Below are 18,798 nucleotides of genomic sequence, written 5' to 3' on the forward strand. Positions count from 1 at the left end.
TTGCCATTGTTTGTCTTTCCTTTGATTTTATTTATTTATTCTTTTAATAACTTTTTTTTTTTTTTGGTCTTCTTTCGTTGTTATTCGTCCCTCTGAGGTTCTGGCTTTAGGATTCCTTGTAGTATTTTTTGGAGTGGGGGTTTAGTCGCAATGAAATTCCGGAGTTTCTCTTTGTCTGGGAAGGTCCATATTCTTTCTTCATGGAGGAAAGAGAGCTTTGCGGGATAGAGTATTCTTGGTTGGCATCTGTTTTCTTGGAGTCTGTTGACTATGTCCCTCCACTCTCTCCTTGCCCGTAGTGTTTCTTCAGAGAAGTCTGATGTCAGCCTGATTGGTTTTCCTTTGAATGTTATCTGTTTCTTCCCTCTTGTCAGCTTCATTATTTTTTCCTTGTCCTGGATTCTTGGGAGCTTTACTATTATGTGTCTTGCTGTGTTTTTCCTTTCGTCGTGGAAGTTTGGTGTTCTTCTTGCTTCTTGTATATCAATTTTCAGCTCCTTCTTCGCATTTGGGAAGTTCTCTTCAATTATATCCATGAATATTTTCTCTGTTCCTACATCTCTCTCCTCTCCTTCTGGAATTCCTATAACTCTTATATTTCCTTTCCTCATGGAGTCAGATAGTTCCCGAAGTCTTTCTTCATTCTTTTTCCTTCGTACTTCTCTTTCCTTTTCTGTTTTGGTTCTTTTTATTTCTGTGTCTTCAAGATTACTTATTCGTTCTTCCATTTCATCTATTCTGCTTTCATTGCTTTTCCCAGAGTTCTTTAGTTCCTCCATTAATTCTTTGATCTCCTGCATTTCTCTTACTTCCCTCTTTAGGGACTCAATTTCCTTCTTCTGATCTATCACTTTTTAATCATGGCAATTTTAAATTCTCTTTCTGGAAGGCTCAGAAGTTCTTCCAAGTTGCTATCGTTGCAATCTGGGGAGTGGTTTTCTTTTTGTGGTGTGCTTCTTTCCTGAGGAGTTTTTAGGTTGCGTGTGGTTCTTCTACTCCCTACTGTCTGTTTTCTAATTTGTCGTATGCGTTGGGACACTGTGTTGCTCGGACTGACTGACATCTTGGGTGAACTTCTCCGGTCCCCTCTGGCTCTTCCAGGAGCCATCTCTGTCTTCTGGGGGAGCTTTCTGCTGGTTTTAGGCAGTTTTTACTGAAGAAATGTCCCTGTTCTCAAATGGCGAAGCGGGATGCAGTCCCTGCGCCTCCGGTTTCAGGCACACTCTTCTGTGCACCCGGTCTGCCCCAGACGTGGGTGCCTGCTCCCTCTGTGGGCTCAGACTGCTGGTCGGAAGGGGCCTGGCGTGGAATAACTTCCCGGCTGGCCACTGGGTCCTCCAGAAACCTTCTGCCCTTTTCAAGCAGTCTTAAGAAATGTCCTGTTTTATAGGGTGTTAGTGACTTTTTTTTTTCCTGGTGGCTAGGTGGCGCCAGAGATCTCTCCTATTGTCCTTGGGGGGCTGTTTTTCGCCTCCCCCCACCCCGTGGGACAGAGAACAGAGCGGGAATGGTAGGGTACACCTCAACAGCTTTGGGGTGCTGTGTCTGCCTTGTGCCCCACCGTCGTGGAGAAACCACGCCCCGAATTTTCGTGCCCCGGGTCTCAGTTCAAAGCCCTCAGTTCCAGGACGCGGGCTGTAGCCCAGTTCAGTGGCGCGGGAATGGCGCCTTTTGCACCGCTCCCGTGCCTGGGCGCCTGGTTCCTGCTCACTCAGGGAGGGACCTTCACCTCAGTGAGGACCTCCGCGCGTCTCCCCGCAAGCCTAGGTCGTCTCCCCGCAAGCCTAGGTCGCAGGCGCGGGGACCTGGGCAGCCGCGATCCAGGTCTGCACTTGCTTTTCAAGCTCCCCGAGCGCGCCGCTTTCCCGCGCAGGCTTACCGGCAGCCCGGGCTGTGTGCGCGTCTCCCGAGGTCTTTGTTCTTCTCTAATGGCGCCCGGAGCCGTTCGCTCACCGCTGCGGCGGATCCTGCAGGGTTCGCCTCAGCTCCCGTTCACGGGGTGTGGTGGCTGCAATAGTTCCTTTCCACTCACAGTCCCGCTTGCTGCGTCGTCGTTTGTTCTTGTGGGCCGTTTTGGTTTGTTGTTTCCTCCTCTCTGCCGGTCGGAGAGTGCCGCCTCTGTGGGCGGGGGAGGGGAGCAGGGTTCTGTGCTTCCCTCCCTTCTAGTCCTCTTTTATGGCCAGTTTCTTCTTCGGGCAGTTCGCTGGCGTCACCCGTTTATCTTGCGTGTCCCAGTTCTCACTGGGACCTGCCGCTTTTCCTCCCTATTAACTTTTTTTAATGGGAGATCTTACTCGCAGCGTCTCCTCGCCGCCATGTTGCTCCGCCCCCTTCTGGCTATTTATATTTCTAAAAGGAGTGAAACCATACAGTAATTGTCTTTCACAGACACAACTATATATTTTACGTTTCTCTTAATGCAGTTCCCAAAACAGGAAATTATAATGTAATAGAAAAAAGCAGCCTGTGGCCCCATAACTCAGTGAAAAACTCACTCAGCCTTTCAATGTGTGAGTATGTGCCCTACACATTACTTTTTTCTGCCTGACACATCCAGGATACACCTCTTGCCTCCAAATGATGGTCTGACTGTCTCGAAGGCTCTGTTCTAACCAGCTTTGGTAGTTAACTTACGCCTGACAAACCTTTGGGCATCACCCAATAAGTACTTAGGTCATAATGTCAAAGTTTTCAGCCTGTTAACTTCACATGTGTTCAAAACATCTATTGTTAAGTGTTTGTAATATGTCTGTGTTGTTCGTTTTCAAACACTTTTTTTAAAAGATTGTTTATGTTTACAAGAACTAGGGTACAGGCCAGAGATACAGGGGGTGAGAGGATTCACCAGAGACAGAGTGGGCAGCAGAACGGGCAGATTGATTGAAATATACTGCTAAGCAGCGGGTGAGGCAGGAGAGATCTGCTGTGCCATGTGGGTAGCTCCCTGACCAGAGATCAAACTTGTGCTACAGAGGCTGCGAATAGCTCCACAGTGCTGTGCTTAACCTCTTGCGCCACCAGGGAGGCCCCGTTTTCAAACATGTTTGTGATGCAAACCCCTTCATAAGATGTGGGACTAACTTCCCTTGACAAGTCATGAAAAAATTACTAGGCAATGAGGAACGTGGCTCTAAGTAAAGTGTCAGTCACCAGCGTGGGTGACCAGGGGGCAGAACAGGAAGTTCTGGCATCTGTGCAGGGCTGTCCACGCCTCCTCTAGCAGCTACTGGACCTGAGGTGGGAGGCTTGCTGTACAGAACGTGACTCTGAGAAAATTTCTTGCTCCCAGCATGCACTGGGGCCTGCACCGAACCTATATTTCTTAATTTTAGCAACAAGTTCTCCTCAGTAAACATTCTGCAAGAAATACATGTGGAACATGATGCTAAACATTTGATGCTCTTGGGTTAAGTGACTAGTGTTGGCTTACGTGGTTGTTACAAGAATCATAGATTTTTCCTGTGAAGCCACCTGCTCCTAGTGCTTTTATTTGTGAGGGTCTCTGTCAGGGACTCCTTTGCATATTCCGTGACTACTGCTGTCACCAGAGGTCAACAGTGATAAAGGATACCATCCTACCTAGGATCCTACAATGGCATGGAATTGTGCAAACCAATCTGAGTTCATTGATGTGTGCAACTGTGTTCAATGATTTAAAATATAAGTTAAGGGCCTCCCCGGTGGCGCAGCGGTTGAGCGCTGGGCTGCGAAGCTGCCTGCAGCCTCTGCAGCGCCGGTTCGATCCCCGGCCACCAGCGAGGGTCCCACATGGCGCGCAGACCTCTCCTGCCGTGCCCACTGCTCCCCTCAGCAGTGTACTTCGGTCCTTCTGCCTGTTCTGCTCCCTGCTCTGGCTCTGGTGAATTCTTTCACCCTCCCGCGCTTCTGACTGTATGTACCCAGTGCTCGTATAAATAAATAAAAAATCTTTTAAAAAAAAAAATAAAATAAAATATAAGTTAAATTATTAGCAATTTCATTTGTATCCCTTTGAAAAACCTGCCTGGATATTTCGTTTTATTCCATTTCCAGCAGATAACTAAAGTAGTAGTTCAGCTCAGTGGCATGAAGATGGATGCCAGGCCCGCAGGCAGAGGGCAGGTTTACTGTTGATTCGGGCAGACCAATAAAGGGAGTCTTGGAGCCCCCTGTAGATCTGACAGGCCTTAATGTTGAATCCGGATACCCTGGTGTTTTCTCTCAGCATTTCTCTGGGACTCTTCTCTTGTCTTGTGGTCTCACCTCCCAGTGGTTGTCTCTGAGGGCTGCTGCTGCTGCCTTTATCACCCGCCTCCTGGCACAGGCGTGAGCATTTACACAGCTCATGCCTGTGCTCTCTGGCCCAGGTATCCCTAATCAGAGGCTTATGTGCCCTGTGCCTGCACCACCGAGGAGGTGTGCAAGACCACAAATGGCAGCCCTAGTGGCTGGCAGGGGAAGGGTGGAAAAGGCTGCTAGCTTCCTTTACCCTCCAATGGGGAGGGAACAGGACATAGCAGAAAGACTAGGGCAGCCGGGTTCCAGCGAAAAACACCTCGCAGCCTGGGCCTCGTGTTTTACGTCTCAGCATTTCCTTGCTCCTGCATCGGTTCCCCTGTTTGCTTCTGGGGATGGTGGAGAAAGGTGTCTCGAACTCGAGATGCCACAGTCCCTTCGTGTAAGGATGTGTTCACACACGCTTGGTGACTGGGTGTGATTGTGTGAAACACCGACCCTGTGTTTGTGCTGTTGTCATCCGAGCTCACGGCTGTGTGACTATGCACGCGGTGCGTGTGTGCAGGACTGAAGGGGCAGCGGGCTCCTGTGAGCCCAGCGGTGGCCGTGTGTGCTTGTCTGCACAGAGGGTGTGACTAGCGGGGTGTGGGGACCTGCACGCACAGGGCTGTGGGACCTGCATGCTGTTGAGTGTGTGTTCATTCAGAGCGTGGTTTGTCCAGCAACCAGCGTTCTGGCTCAACACTGGGGATAGTGATGGATTCAGTTGTAGAGCTGTGACAAGAAAAAAAATGTAAGAATTAAATTTGCCAGAGACAACAGGGGGTGAGACAAAGACAGCCAGCGTCTGTCACCGAAGATGCAGTGGAGTGTGAGTGTGGAGGGCGGAGTGAGCCGCTGACGGTCATGAACCAGGCCAACAGCATCTCTTCACCTGGTGGCTACCTGCGGGCTCCTCTATGGGGACACACCTGACGCTGGTGCTTCCTGTCGGAGGGAATATTTTGGAACCATCTCTCTCTCTTTCCGCGGCTGTTAGTCACCTCCTGCATTCTGTCACGAGGGAGGATCCGTATCGGTGACGTATCTTGTCCAGTGTCTCCACAATCATTGATGAAGAGTTGAGCAGACGAAGACAGTGATAGAGGATGGCATTTGTGTTACCCTGTTCATGTTGTTTCCTACCTTTTAAAACCTCCCTGGACGTTTTGACTCATTCCAGATCTTTGCTCAGTGGTTGGGATGAAGTTAATAAGATCTCCCTTCAGGGCCAAACTTGCCAGCGAGCAGAGCCTCCCCGGACGCCATGCCCACTCAGCGCCCAGTCTGTCCTGATTACTCTGGGGCTCCTCCCGGGAGCTCTGTCTGCCCCCAGGGCCCAGGGAAACAGTCCCCCCATTGCCCCCCATCTCTGGACACCGCTGAGGACCCTGAAGTTGTTGTTGGCAATTACCAGAAGGAAAAGTTTTCCCGACTCTTCTGAGCTCCCAGAGCTGCCACTGCCCGTGGGGACCTGATAATTGCAGCTCTGAGGAGGGGGGGATCCCAGCAGCACACACTATATCTCAGGGTGCACTGGGCCTGGCACACACACAGGCTGAGTCCTTGCCATAAGCCCAGCGCCTAGGAGGCAGGAAGCAGGTGAGTCTGCTCTGTGCTCACGGGGCAGGTGTGGGAGGGGACAGGGGTGCAGAAGGGGATCTGCTCCTGGAGCCAAACCTGGGCAGGCACCTCCTGGGCGACTGAAGACAGCAGGTGCGGACCCCCAACCCTGCGGGCTCCTTGTGCCCAGATCGGGCTCTTCAGGCCTAGGGGCCTGCGGGTCCAGGCAGGCCAGGAGCACCCTGACTCGCCTGACCTCAGTGTGGTGGTTCTGGGGCTCCTGCTGCTCAGCCTCGTCAGGAGGAGCCCTGGCCTGATGCCCAGGGCCAAGGGGCATAGAGGGGCTCCGTGCTGGTGAGACAGAGCGGGGGGCTCCATGAGGCTCTGGTACCAGCAGAAAGCCCGTCTGAGAGCCAGTGGGGAGGAGACAGTGCAGCTCCTCGAGGGGCCCGAGGCTCTGCTGTGCTCCTGCCATCCTGCCGCTCTGCACCTGCCAGGCTCACAGAGAGCCCAGGGCACCCTGTAGCCCATGCTGGGGGCTCCCTGGTCTCTGTAGCTTTAGCAAAGTGTAAAGCTGACTAAGATTATTGGGCATCCCTGGTGGCGCAGCTGTTGAGAGCTGAGTTGCGAAACTGCTCGTAGCCTCTGTAGCGTTGGTTCAATACCCAGCCGCCGGTGAGGGTCCAAGGTGCACAGACCTCTCCTCTCGCCCTCTGCTCCCCTTAGCAGTGTATTTCATCAGTCTGCATGTTCTGTTCCCCGCTCTGGCTCTGGTGAATTCTCTCACCCTCCCCCGCTTCTGACTGTACCCAGGGCTTCTATAAATAAATCTTTAAAAAAAAAAACTAAGATAGTAGAACAAAAATAGGTGGAAATTTGTCACTACCAAAGTTAAATCAAGTGCCACGGCTCTCACCAGTAGTTTCAAAATACACAGTCAAATCTAGCTGTGATTTACCTGGAGACCCGGCTGAGGGGCCCCTGTGAGTGTGGGTCCAGTGTCCTGTGTTGTCCCCGCCCAGCCAGGTGCAGCTCTCCTCTCGGCCCGAACCGAGGAATGAGTCTGGAGAACCAGGATCCCCTGTGTGCCTGTGCGCCCTCCTCTTCACGGGGTCTGGAGAGGGCCGCCTCAGGAGTCGTGAGGAAGGAAGTTACCTTGCCTGGGGCACGTCAGAGCCGTGAGTCCTGGTTGTCCGTTCAGCCACTGAAAGTCTCGAAAGCCTTGACGTGAACATGTCAGAGCGGGAGCTGTGCTGGGAGGGGAGTCAGGGCTGCACCTGCCATGATCCAGGAGCCTGAGCCTCGGGTTCCTGGACAGGGTCCTCCTGCTCAGAAGGCCCACGTCAGCCTGGGAACTGGCAGGATGGACGCCAGGCATTTGGCCGTACAAATGATTTTCTTCTTCCAAATTGTGCTCGGGCTTCTGGGGAACCTCTCTCTCCTTTCCCATCACCTCTTTGTCTCTCTCACTGGCTGTCGGCCGAGGGCCACCGATTTCATTGTCAAGAACCTGATTGTGGCCAATTGCCTGGTCCTCATGTCGAGTGGAATCTGCTATCCAGTGACGTTCTTTGGGGAGATCCCCATCCCCAACGATTTTGGATGCAGTTTTTGCCATTATGCGCGACAGGTGGGCAGGGGCATGTCCATCAGCACCACCTGCCTCCTGAGTGTGGTCCAGGCCGTCACCATCAGCCCCTGGCGCTGCAGGGGGGCAGGGCTGAGGGGGAAACCTCCCAAGTGCGTCCTGCCCTGCATTGCCCTGTGCTGGGTCCTGAGCCTGCTGGTAAATTCCATCTTTGCCATGTTCATGTCTAGCAATTCCAGTGACAAAAATGACACAAGCAGGAAAAGGTTTGGGCAGTGTTCCTCTGTTCGACTCGACCCAGCCAGTGACATATTATCTGGCGCCCTGCTCTCCTTCCCTGAGGTTGTGTTTTTTGTGACCATGCTCGGGTCCAGCGGCTCCATGGTCTACACCCTGTCCCGGCACAGGCAGCGGGTCCGTCACCTTCATGGGTTCGCCTCCTCCACGTCCTCCCCCGAGTCTAGGGCCACTCACACCATCCTGCTCCTGGTCAGCACCTTTGTCTGCTTTAACATCATTTCCTCCATGCTGAAGATGGTTGTGGCTGTTATGTATAATCCCGACTGGTATGTTTTTAACATCAATACAGTAGTCACGCTCTCTTTCCCGACTCTCTGTCCTTTTCTGCTCTTGAGCCGGGAGCCCAAGGTGTCCCAGCTGTGCTCTGCCCTGATCAGGAATAATAAATGCCACAAACCCTTGAGAAATATGTAAACCGTGTGTGAGTGCACGGTCATTTATTCATTTGATAAGTCACTCAACAGCCCCAGTCCTAAGTGCAGTCATGAGTGACTTATGGTTTATGGACAGGCTGAGCAACCTCTTCACAGCAAGTGTTTCTGGACCAGTCACTAAAACGAGGTCTGTACAGGGGTCCCTAATACTCCTGTGAGGAACATGGTCTTGCTCCACATGATCAGCAATGTGTGTGAGACAGCACGTGGTCCTGACACTCTCTGTGATGGTGGAGAGGCCTCAACTGTGTCACTTTAATTCTCACAGTAAATTCTTAGTAATATACGACATGGAGCTGAGGACACAAGGAAATGGCACGGTGGGTGCAGGGCAGCCCTGGAGCTGGAGTCAGCTGTCCTGAGGGGAGACCCCGGCCGCGAGTCAGGCTTCGGGAGCAGTTTTCAGTTTTGCACATTCCACCCTCAGGGAGGCGGAGCCCGTATTTGAGAAGGGCGTGTGAAGGCGATTCCGAGCCGGAGCATCCTCTGGTAGACCTGCGGACAGATGGGCTGGGTCCAGCAGGCACAGACGCACATCTTAGCTGGTTTCCAGCCACCAGAGGGTGATGGTGAGGATTCAAGGAGACGTGCTTTGCGTGGCCTGGGGTGTGCAGGAGCAAAATCTCTCCCACGGATGTGAGCGGGTTTGCAAGACACAGACTGGAGGTGCCCTCTCTCGTCGTTCAGGGTGGAGGCGCAGGAAACTCGGCACCTGGGGAGACGCACTTGGAAGGAAAGAGCTGGATCCCCTGTGTGTTCAGGGGCCAAGGGCGTGTGTCCTCAGTCTCAGGAGGGACATGTATAGAGCTTGCTCTGAATGTACAGCGTGGAGCTCACGCAAAATATGAAGCATTCAACAGTGTGCGACTCAAAGCACTTATTGTGACAGACTTGTCTGTACATATCTGAGCTCACGTGATATACTTTCTCAGACCACAAAGCACAAACAGGAGAAGCTCATGGACGCTCACATCGTACAACTGTATTTTGTTTCCATGTGTGCCCATGCAGATCTGCAGATGTGTGTCAGCGATCACATGTGTGGCCTGCATGCTTGTAGTGTAGGCACCTGTATCCGTGTCCACCTACAGCAATCATGTCCTTTATCGACGCATTAGAACGTCCTAATTTGAGAGAAATGACCAATCCTATTAACTAGAATAGTGACATTTCTTAAAATGTGTTCTATCTGGTGTGTATATTGCTATACAATCGATTGTTTAAAAAAATACATGCTTTTCCTATTATCAATTTGTTGTTTAACCATAGCTCTTAAAAATAATCCAAAGTATATAGTAACATTTATTTGAACTTAAAAGTTGCAATTCACCTTTAACTGAATATGGTATTTTCCATATTCTTTTCATATTTTGTCTATGCTTTTCAATGTGATCCTCTATTAGAAATGCACTTGATATTTCTGCATTGTAATCACCCCATCTTCTTTGAAAGTTTTACACAAAGTATTGTTTGATTGTTTTTTAAAGATTTATATAAGCATACAAGAGCTGGGGTACAGGCCAGAGATGTGGGGGTTGAGAAGATTCACCAGAGACAGAGTGAGGAACGGAACAGGCAGACTGACTGAAACACACTGCTGAGGGGAGCAGCGGGCGAGGCAGCTTATGTGGGTTGCTCCCTGAGTAGCCGGGGATCAAACTCTTGGTGCAGAGTTTGTGGATCGCCTCACAGTGCGGTGCTTAACCCCTTGCACCACCAGGGAGGCCCAGTATTGTTTGATTTTAACCTAGAAATTTCATTCTGTTTCTAAGAGCTCACCACAGCGACATTTAGTCACTGAATCCACCTTTGCCACATCAGGACGTGGAAATATGAGTCTATTTTCCTCATCCCATCTTTCTAAGCCCTCTGGTATGGATTTTACATACTTAACGCCCCGCCCGGTGAGGCAGAGTAAGTCCCCATGAGCTCACCCTGTCCTCAGTCCTTGGATACCACAAACAGGGTCTTGTCTGACTCTGGCCTCGGGCTCCCCCCACAACGACCCCTCAGGCCACCCTGCTCTGCCACCTGCCCCAAGTCACCACCCCGCGGGGCCCTTTTTGTGGAGGAGGTGGTGTGAGCACCTTCCTCTTTGGTCTGTTTGATGCTGTCTGTGCATTTTCTGCTGCCCTGATGTTGGTCCTTCCCTGACGTTGCTGTCTAGGACCCTGTTGTGTGACCAGCAAACACCTGAACATACCTGGTTACTTTGCCCAGGGAGCACCCCACATCCCCCAACCCCAGTTCCTCCAGGTCCTAGGGGCTGAGGGAGAAGCTTTATTTCTTGTAAAGAAATTCTGATTCAATAAATCTGCGCCTCCTGAGCGAGTGTCCTCACCACAGTTGGAGCCCTAGACCCTGCCACGTCTGGCTGTGTCCTTAGGGTCAAGTCCTGCCCACAGCCCACTGGAGGTGAGTTTGACACTTGTGTGTGCATTTCAGACTTAACCGCTTCTCAGAAGCCCATGGTATCTTCTTCCAGCCAGCAGGAGGACTGTTCATGGAGACGCGATTTTCTTCTGCTGTGGGGAAGCTTTGAGGGGGATGTGGCGCCAGTTGCTTCATTTTGCTTTTGTTTCCCTTGCTGGGATCGGTCCCCAAACACATCTCTGAGTCTGATCGCGATGGCATCGATCTGTGTTTTCTTCCCTGGAGTTTAAGGTCTCAGGTCCTCCACCCAATGTTTACTCCATTTTGTGTTCATGTTCACGGTGGTGGGAGCATGTGCGCCAGCTCCACTCTGCTGTGCGAGGTTGTCCAGTTTCCCCAACTCTGTCTGTGGGAAACTGTCTCCCTGTCTTGTAAGCTATCGGTTTCTGTGCTGTAAATGTCCTCCACGTGAGTGTGCTCTCTTTCCAGACACTCACAGGCGTTTGTCCCTGAGCTGAAACTAGAGTCCACAGGCAGTAAAAGTAGGTTCCTGTAGCGATTTCTGTATCGCAAGTTCACTGCAGCGATTGCAAGAGCCAAGAGGTGACAGAGCCCACCGCTGATGAACTGACCAGGAAGCCGCCAGGCCAAGGCCGAGAGCGCCATGTGGTTCCTGGGTGGGAAAAAGAGGGGTGAGTTCTGGGGGAACAGACCGGCAGGTAGCCGAGGCTACCTAGACACTACTTGGGAACATAGACAAGGGGGGATCCCACTCATGTGACACCCTTAGCGTCCGGATCCTAATTTTGCAGCCTAATTTTGAGGGGAAGGGAGACCCTGGGCTGTGATGGCGGTGTAGACCCCGGGCCTTGTTGCATTGGGTTGGGGCCCAGGCACCTGCTTTGGCCACAGCCCCCAGGGCTCGTGGCTGTGATCAGTGAAGGGAGCTCCAGTGGCCGCGACGGGATCGTGCTGGGGAGGAGAGCTCTGCAGTGGAATCCATGGGCTCCCTCCCCTCATCATCTTGTCGCCTGTCTATCCCGCTTCTGCCATTTATTTATTTATTTATTAAGATTTATTTATTTATGCATACAAGAGCTGGGGTATAGGCCAGAGATGCAGGGGTGAGAGGATCCACTAGAGACAGAGCGGGGAACAGAACAGGCACTGACTGCAATACACTGCTGAGGGGAGCAGCGGGTGAGTCAGGAGAGGGCTGCCTCGCCATGTGGGTTTCTCCCTGGCCGGCCAGGGATTGAACTCGTGCTGCAGAGGCTGTGGATCACTTCACAGTGCGGTGCTTAACCCCTTGTGCCACCAGGGGGGCCCTAAGTGAGTCTCAATTGTGTTCTCTTTGGATACCCGTAAAGTATCAGACCCCATGTAGCCCCAGGCCTCTCCTCCACTTTCGACCCCAGACGCCACCGTACTGCTCCCTCCATGATCTGTCCCTCATGTTCCCCCTCGCTCCTGAGCCTCCTGGTCTGTGTGCCTCAGCACCTGCACAGGTCACTAGGACTCCCTGCCTGGGCACCAGCCCCCAAGTCCCCAGAGCGCCCTCTCCGCCGCATGCTGCGCCCTCTCTGCCATCCGGCCTCCTGCCAACCACTCGGCCACCGCCAGCCCTCCTGCATCTGTGTCCATGCAGAGCCCACCGTCTGCCTCCTCCCTGACCTGCTCTCCACCCAGTTCAGCCGCCCCAAGTCCACGGACCCTTACTTGGGCCTAGACTCCCCCGAGAATCCACTGAATCTTGGGCCTGCCACCCTGCCACCCTGACTCCCGGGGGTGAACCTCTCAGTGATCAGAGCCTCCCTGGGCCGCCCCTCCTCTGCAGACTCCAGGCTGTCCTGTTTATTCTGGGGCTCCTCCCAGGAGCTCTGATGCCCCCAGCGCCCAGGGAATCAGAGTCTCCCCAACGCCCCAATCTCTGGACAGCCGCTAAGGACTCAGAAGTTGTTCTTGGCAATTAGCAGCAGAAACAATTTTCACGACTCTTCTGAGCTCCCAGGCCTGTCGCTGCCCGGGCAGCTCCAGGGGACCCGATAATTGCGGGTCTGACGGGGAGTGGGTCCCAGCGGAAGAGACTATATTCTGGGGTGCACTGGGCCCGGCACAAGGACACAGGATGAGCCCTTCCTGAGCACAGCGCCTGGGCGGCAAGAAGCCGGTGAGTCTGCTCTGTGCTCACGGGGGCGGGTGGGGAAGGAGGACAGGGGTGCAGGAGGGACACGGGCAGGAGGGGACCCGCTCCTGGAGCACAGCCGGAGCAGATATCTCCCAGGCTAGTGAAGACAGCGGGGTGCAGGCCCCCACCCTGAGGGCGCCTGGTGTCTGGCTCGGGCTCCACAGGCCCAGGGGGCTGCAGGTGCAGGCAGCCCAGGAGCACCCTGACTCCCCTGACCTCAGCGTGGAGGATCTGGGGCTCCTGCTGTTCAGCCTCCTTAGCAGGAGTCCTGGCCATGCCCAGGGCCATGGGGCATCTAGGGGCCTCCCTGCTGGTGAGACAGGGCCGGGGGCTCCACGGGGCTCTGGTCCTGGCAGAAAGCCCGTCTGAGAGCCGTGGGGAGGAGACGGTCCCCGACACGGAGGGTGAGGGACGCAGCGGGCTGCGTCCATGGGTCCCCACTGTGGAGAGACTTTCCTCCTAAATGTAGGGACAGCAGCACTGTAGGAAAATAAAGCTGCGGGCTGCAGACGTTTTCAGGCTGAAGAGTGTCCTGTCCCATCTCTGCCGCTGTCCATGTGATAACCCCGTCACTCTGGGCACCAGTCCCGCCTCGGCAGGTCTGTGTCTGCTCCTTCCCCTTCACGCACGCTCTGGCCTCATGACCGGCCGTCCTGGGACCCAGCCCTGCAGCTCAGGTGCCAACAGCTCCTGGCTGAGGTTTGTGACCAGGAGCCGCGCCTCCCTGTACTCTCTTCCGAGGCTGCACTTCTCGCCCTGGTGCTCGGGCGCGCAGCTCCTGGAGGGGCCCGAGGCTCTGCTGTGCTCCTGCCGTCCTGCCGCTCTGCACCTGCCAGGCTCACAGAGAGCCCAGGACACCCCGTAGCCCGTGCTGGGGGCTCCCTGGTCTCTGTAGCTTTAGCACAGTGTAAAACTGACTCAGATATTGAGCCATCCTGGTGGCGCAGCGGTTGAGCGCTGAGTTGCGAAACTGCTCGTAGCCTCTGTAGCATCGGTTCGACACTGGCCGCAGGTGAGGGTCGCACATGGGGCTCAGACCTCTCCTCTCGCCCACTGTTCCCCCTCAGCCATGTGTTTTTTTCAGTCTGCCTGCTCTGCTCCCCGCTCTGGCTCTGGTGAATTCTCTCACCCTCCCCCGCTTCTGACTGTACCCAGTGCTTGTATAATAAATAGATAAATAAATCTTTAAAAAAAAAAACTGAGTAAGATATTAGAACAAAAATATGTGAAAATTTGTCACTAGCAAAGTTAAATCAAGTGCCATGAGTCTCACCAGTAGTGACAAAATACACAGTCAAATCTAGCTGTGATTTACCTGGAGACCGGCTGAGGGGCCCCTGTGAGTGTGGGTCCAGTGTCCTGTGTTGTCCCCGCCCAGCCAGGTGCAGCTCTCCTCTCGGCCCGAACCGAGGAATGAGTCTGGAGAACCAGGATCCCCTGTGTGCCTGTGCGCCCTCCTCTTCACGGGGTCTGGAGAGGCCGCCTCAGGAGTCGTGAGGAAGGAAGTTACCTTGCCTGGGGCACGTCAGAGCCGTGAGTCCTGGTTGTCCGTTCAGCCACTGAAAGTCTCGAAAGGATGAGCGCCTTGACGTGAACATGTCAGAGCGGGAGCTGTGCTGGGAGGGGAGGTCAGGGCTGCACCTGCCATGATCCAGGAGCCTGAGCCTCGGGTTCCTGGACAGGGTCCTCCTGCTCAGAAGGCCCACGTCAGCCTGGGAACTGGCAGGATGGACGCCAGGCATTTGGCCGTACAAATGATTTTCTTCTTCCAAATTGTGCTCGGGCTTCTGGGGAACCTCTCTCTCCTTTCCCATCACCTCTTTGTCTCTCTCACTGGCTGTCGGCCGAGGGCCACCGATTTCATTGTCAAGAACCTGGTTGTGGCCAATTGCCTGGTCCTCATGTCGGGTGGAATCTGCTATCCAGTGACATTCTCTGGGGAGATCCCCATCCTCAACGATTTTGGGTGCAGATTTTGCCATTATGCGCGACAGGTGGGCAGGAGCATGTCCATCAGCACCACCTGCCTCCTGAGTGTGGTCCAGGCTGTCACCATCAGCCCCTGGCGCTGCAGGGGGGCAGGACTGAGAGGGAAACCTCCCAAGTGCGTCCTGCCCTGCATTGCCCTGTGCTGGGTCCTGAGCCTGCTGGTAAATTCCATCATTGCCATGTTCATGGCCAGCAGTTTCAGTGACAAAAATGACACAAGCAGGAAAAGGTATGGACAGTGTTCCTCTGTTCGTCACGATCCAGCCAGTGACATCTTATACGGGGCTTTGCTCTCCTTCCCAGATGTTGTGTTTTTTGTGACCATGGCCGGGGCGAGCGGCTCCATGGTCTACACCCTGTCCCGGCACAGGCAGCGGGTCCAGCACCTTCACAGGTTTGTCTCCTCCACGTCCTCCCCCGAGTCTAGGGCCACTCACACCATCCTGCTCCTGGTCAGCACCTTCATCTGCTCTAACATCATTTCCTTCATGCTGAAGATTGTTGTGGCTGTTATGTATAATCCCGAGTGGTTCCTTTTTAACTTCAATGCAGTAATCACACTGTCTTTCCCGACTCTCTGTCCTTTTCTGCTCTTGAGCTGGGAACCCAAAGTGTCCCTGCTGTGCTCTGCCCTGATCAGGAACAATAAATGCCCAAACCCTTGAGAAATATGTAAACCGCGTGCAGGGCACGGTCATTTATTCATTCGATAATTCACTCAACAGCCCCAGTCCTAAGTGCAGTCGTGAGTGACTTATGGTTTATGGACAAGCTGAGCAACCTCTTCACAGCAAATGTTTTGGGACCAGTCACCGTAACGAGGTCTGTGTAGGGGTCCCTAATACTCCTCCGGGAACATGGTCTTGCTCCAGGTGGTTACAATGTGAGACAGCATGTGCTCCGGACACTCTTTGGCATAGTGGAGAGGCCTCAACTGTGTCACTTTAATTCTCACAGTAAATTCTTTATAATACTCGGCATGGATCTGAGGACACCAGGAAATGGCATGGTGGGGGCAGGGCAGCCCTGGAGCTGGAGTCTGTTGTCCTGAGGCGAGACCCTGGCAGCAAGTCTGGCTTCAGGAGCGGTTTTCAGTTTTGCACATTCCACCGTCAGGGAGGCGGAGCCCTTATTTGAGAAGGGCGTGTGAAGGCGATTCCGTGCCGGAGCATCCTCTGATAGACCTGCGGACGAATGGGCTGGGTCCAGCAGCCACAGAAGCACAGCTTCACTGGTTTCGAGCCACCAGAGGGTGAGGGTGACAGTGTCGATTCAAGAAGACGTGCTTTGCATGGCCTGGGGTGTACAGGAGTAAAATCTCTCTCACGGTGAAGGGGATATGTGCGGGTTTGCAAGACACAGACAGGAGGTGCCCTCTCTCGTCGCTCAGGGTAGAGGCACAGGAAACTTGGCACTGGGACACATGCACTTGGAAGGAAAGAGCTGGATCCCCTGTGTGTTCACGGTGCCAAGGACGTTTGTCCTCAGTCTCATTTGGGACATGTATAGAGCTTGCTCTGAATGTACAGCGTGGAGCTCACGCAAAATATGAAGCATTCAACAGTGTGCGACTCAAAGCACTTACTGTGACAGACTTGTCTGTACATATCTGAGCTCACGTGACACACTTTCTCAGACCACAAAGCACAAACAGGAGAAGCTCATGGACGCTCACATCGTACAACTGTATTTTGTTTCCATGTGTGCCCATGCAGATCTGCAGATGTGTGTCAGTGATCACATGTGTGGCCTGTGTGCTTGTAGTGTAGGCACCTGTATCCGTGTCCACCTACAGCAATCATGTCATTTATCTACGCATTAGAACTTCCTAATTTGAGAGAAATGACCAATCCTATTATCTAGAATAGTGACATTTCTTAAAGTGTGTTTTATCTGGTGTGCATATTGCTATACAATCAATTGTTAAAATAAATACATGCTTTTCCTATTATCAATTTATTGTTTAACCAACCTCTTAAAACAAATCCAAAGTGTATAGTAACATTTATTTGAACTTAAAAGTTGCAATTCACCTTTAACTGTAATATGGTATTTTTATTATTATATTAGATGTATAATTTTAGAATGTCTTTTCATATTTTGTCTATGCTAGCTTCTTTTCCTTTGGTTTTAAATGTGATCCTATATTAGAAATGCACTCGATATTTCTGCAGTATAATCACCGCATCTTCTTTGAAAGTTGTGCACAAAGTATTGTTTGATTTTTTTTAAAGATTTATTTATTCATACAAGAGCTGGGGTATAGGCCAGAGATGTGCGGGTTGAGAAGATTCACTAGTGACAGAGCTGGGAACAGAACAGGCAGACTGACTGTAACACAGTGCTGAGGGGAGCAGCGGGTAAGACAGGAGATATCTGCTGCGCCATGTGGGTTGCTCCCTGGCCAGCCGGGGATCAAACTCCTGCTGCAGAGGCTGTGGATCGCCTCATAGTGTGGCCCTTAACCCCTTTCCACCAGGGAGGCCCAGTATTGTTTGATTTTAACCTAGAAATTTTATTCTGTTTCTAAGAGCTCACCACAGCGACATTTAGTCACTGAATCCACCTTTGCCATATCAGGACATGAAAATATGAGTCTGTTTTCCTCATCCCATCTTTCTAAGACCTGGTATGGTTTTTACATACTTAACGTCCTGCCCCTGTGAGTGCAGAGTAAGTTCCCATGAGCTCACCCTGTCCTCAGTCCCTGGATACCACAAACAGGGTCTTGTCCGTTCCCAGCCTCGGGCTTCCCCCACAACCACCCCCAGGCCACCATTCTCTGCCACCTGCCCCAAGGTCACCACCTGGCGGGGCCTTTTCTGTGAAGGAGGTGGAGCGAGCACCTTCCTCTTTGGGTCTGTTTGATGCTGTCTGTGCATTTCCGCTGCCCTGATGTTGGTCCTTCCCCGGTACTACTGTCCAGGAACCTGTTGTGTGACCAGCAAACACCTGATCATTCCTGGTTACTTTGCCCAGGGAGTGCCCCACATCCCCAAGCCCAGTTCCTCCAGGTCCTAGGGGCTGACAGGAGAAGCTTTGTTCCTTGTAAAGAAATTCTGATTCGATAAATCTGCACCTCCTGAGCGAGTGTCCTCACCACAATTGGAGCCCTAGACCCTACCATGTCTGGCTGTGTCCTTAGGATCAAGTCCTGTCCACAACCCAATGGGTGAGTTTGATACTTCTGTGTGGTTTTAGGCTTAACTGCTTCTCAGAAGTATACGGTATCTTCTTCCAGCCAGCAGGGGGACTGTTCATGGAGACGTGATATTCTCCCTCTGTGTGGAGGCTTTTAGGTGGATGTGGCCCCAGTTACTTCATTTTGCTTTTGTTTCCCTTGCTGGGATCGGTCTCCAAATACATCTCCGAGCCTGATCGCAACAGCATCAATCTGTGTTTTCTTCCCTGGAGTTTACGGTCTCAGGTCCTCCACCCAATGTTTATTCCATTTTGTGTTCATGTTCACGGTGGTGGGAGCATGTGCACCAGCTCCACTCTGCTGTGCGAGGTTGTCCAGTTTCCCCAACTCTGTCTGTGGGAAACTGTCTCCCTGTCTTGTAAGCTATCGGTTTCTGTGCCGTAAATGTCCTCCACGTGAGTGTGCTCCCTTTCCAGACACTCACAGACAAGACGTTTGTCCCTGAGCTGAAACTAAAACGCCTAGGAAGTAAAATTAAGTTCCTGTAGCGATTTCTGTATCGCAAGTTCACTGCAGCGATTGCAAGAGCCAAGAGGTGACAGAGCCCACAGCTGATGAACTGACCAAGAAGCCGCCAGGCCAAGGCCGAGAGCGCCATGTGGTTCCCGGAGGCAGCATGGGAAAATGAGAGGTGATTTCTGGGGGAACAAACCGGCAGGTAGTCAACCAGTTAGGCATGGAGTTGGGGCCAGGCCTGGAAACATAGACAAGGCTGGATTCCACTCATATGACACCCTAAGCCTCCAGATCCTAATTGTGCAGCCGCTGACGGGAAGGGAGACCCTGGGCTATGACGGCGGTGCAGGCCCCAAGCCTTGTTGCATTGGGTTGGGGCCCGGACACTGTAGTGGCCATACCCCGGGGCTCGTAGCTGTGAGCAGAGAAGGGAGCCTAATGGCCGCGACGG

At 52.7% G+C, this 18,798-nt stretch overlaps 3 protein-coding genes across 8 annotated transcripts in view; all 3 read left to right on the top strand.

Annotated features, from left to right (window-relative positions):
• Positions 1-18,798, top strand: part of LOC119249634 (zinc finger protein 350-like) — a 99,042-nt gene that overhangs the window by 42,839 nt on the left and 37,405 nt on the right. Inside the window, exon 5 of one of the 6 annotated variants that reach the window (XM_037517079.2) lies at positions 8,567-9,323. The exons of 4 other annotated variants lie outside the window; for them this stretch is intronic. The gene's annotated coding sequence lies outside the window, so the exon portion shown is untranslated. Of the gene's footprint in view, positions 1-6,839; positions 7,376-8,566; positions 9,324-18,798 lie in introns of those variants that run through there. One more of the 6 variants, XM_037517081.2, reaches the window with a different exon arrangement.
• LOC129146117 (vomeronasal type-1 receptor 4-like) lies at positions 7,100-12,291 on the top strand. Its single transcript, XM_054697526.1, has 3 exons — positions 7,100-7,971; positions 10,526-10,554; positions 12,161-12,291. Exons 1-3 carry the CDS (start codon positions 7,100-7,102, stop codon positions 12,289-12,291), a joined length of 1,032 nt encoding a protein of 343 aa, XP_054553501.1.
• On the top strand, positions 14,347-18,379 carry LOC119248703 (vomeronasal type-1 receptor 4-like). Its single transcript, XM_037515577.1, has 2 exons — positions 14,347-15,240; positions 18,308-18,379. Exons 1-2 carry the CDS (start codon positions 14,347-14,349, stop codon positions 18,377-18,379), a joined length of 966 nt encoding a protein of 321 aa, XP_037371474.1.

This window comes from Talpa occidentalis, unplaced genomic scaffold, assembly GCF_014898055.3.
Source record: "Talpa occidentalis isolate TD23 unplaced genomic scaffold, MPIMG_talOcc4v2.1 talOcc4.17, whole genome shotgun sequence".
In the NCBI taxonomy this organism is placed as follows: domain Eukaryota; kingdom Metazoa; phylum Chordata; class Mammalia; order Eulipotyphla; family Talpidae; genus Talpa; species Talpa occidentalis.

Excerpts from the sequence above, each read along its gene's own strand:
- LOC129146117 (XM_054697526.1), top strand. The coding sequence starts at position 7,100 with ATGATCCAGGAGCCTGAGCCTCGGGTTCCTGGACAGGGTCCTCCTGCT. Across the intron at positions 7,972-10,525 it reads GTTATGTATAATCCCGACTG|GGTCAAGTCCTGCCCACAGC; the intron begins GTATGTTTTTAA and ends CTGTGTCCTTAG. Across the intron at positions 10,555-12,160 it reads CTGCCCACAGCCCACTGGAG|AGCCCACCGTCTGCCTCCTC; the intron begins GTGAGTTTGACA and ends GTGTCCATGCAG.
- LOC119248703 (XM_037515577.1), top strand. The coding sequence starts at position 14,347 with ATGATCCAGGAGCCTGAGCCTCGGGTTCCTGGACAGGGTCCTCCTGCT. Across the intron at positions 15,241-18,307 it reads TCCTTTTTAACTTCAATGCA|ACACTCACAGACAAGACGTT; the intron begins GTAATCACACTG and ends CTCCCTTTCCAG.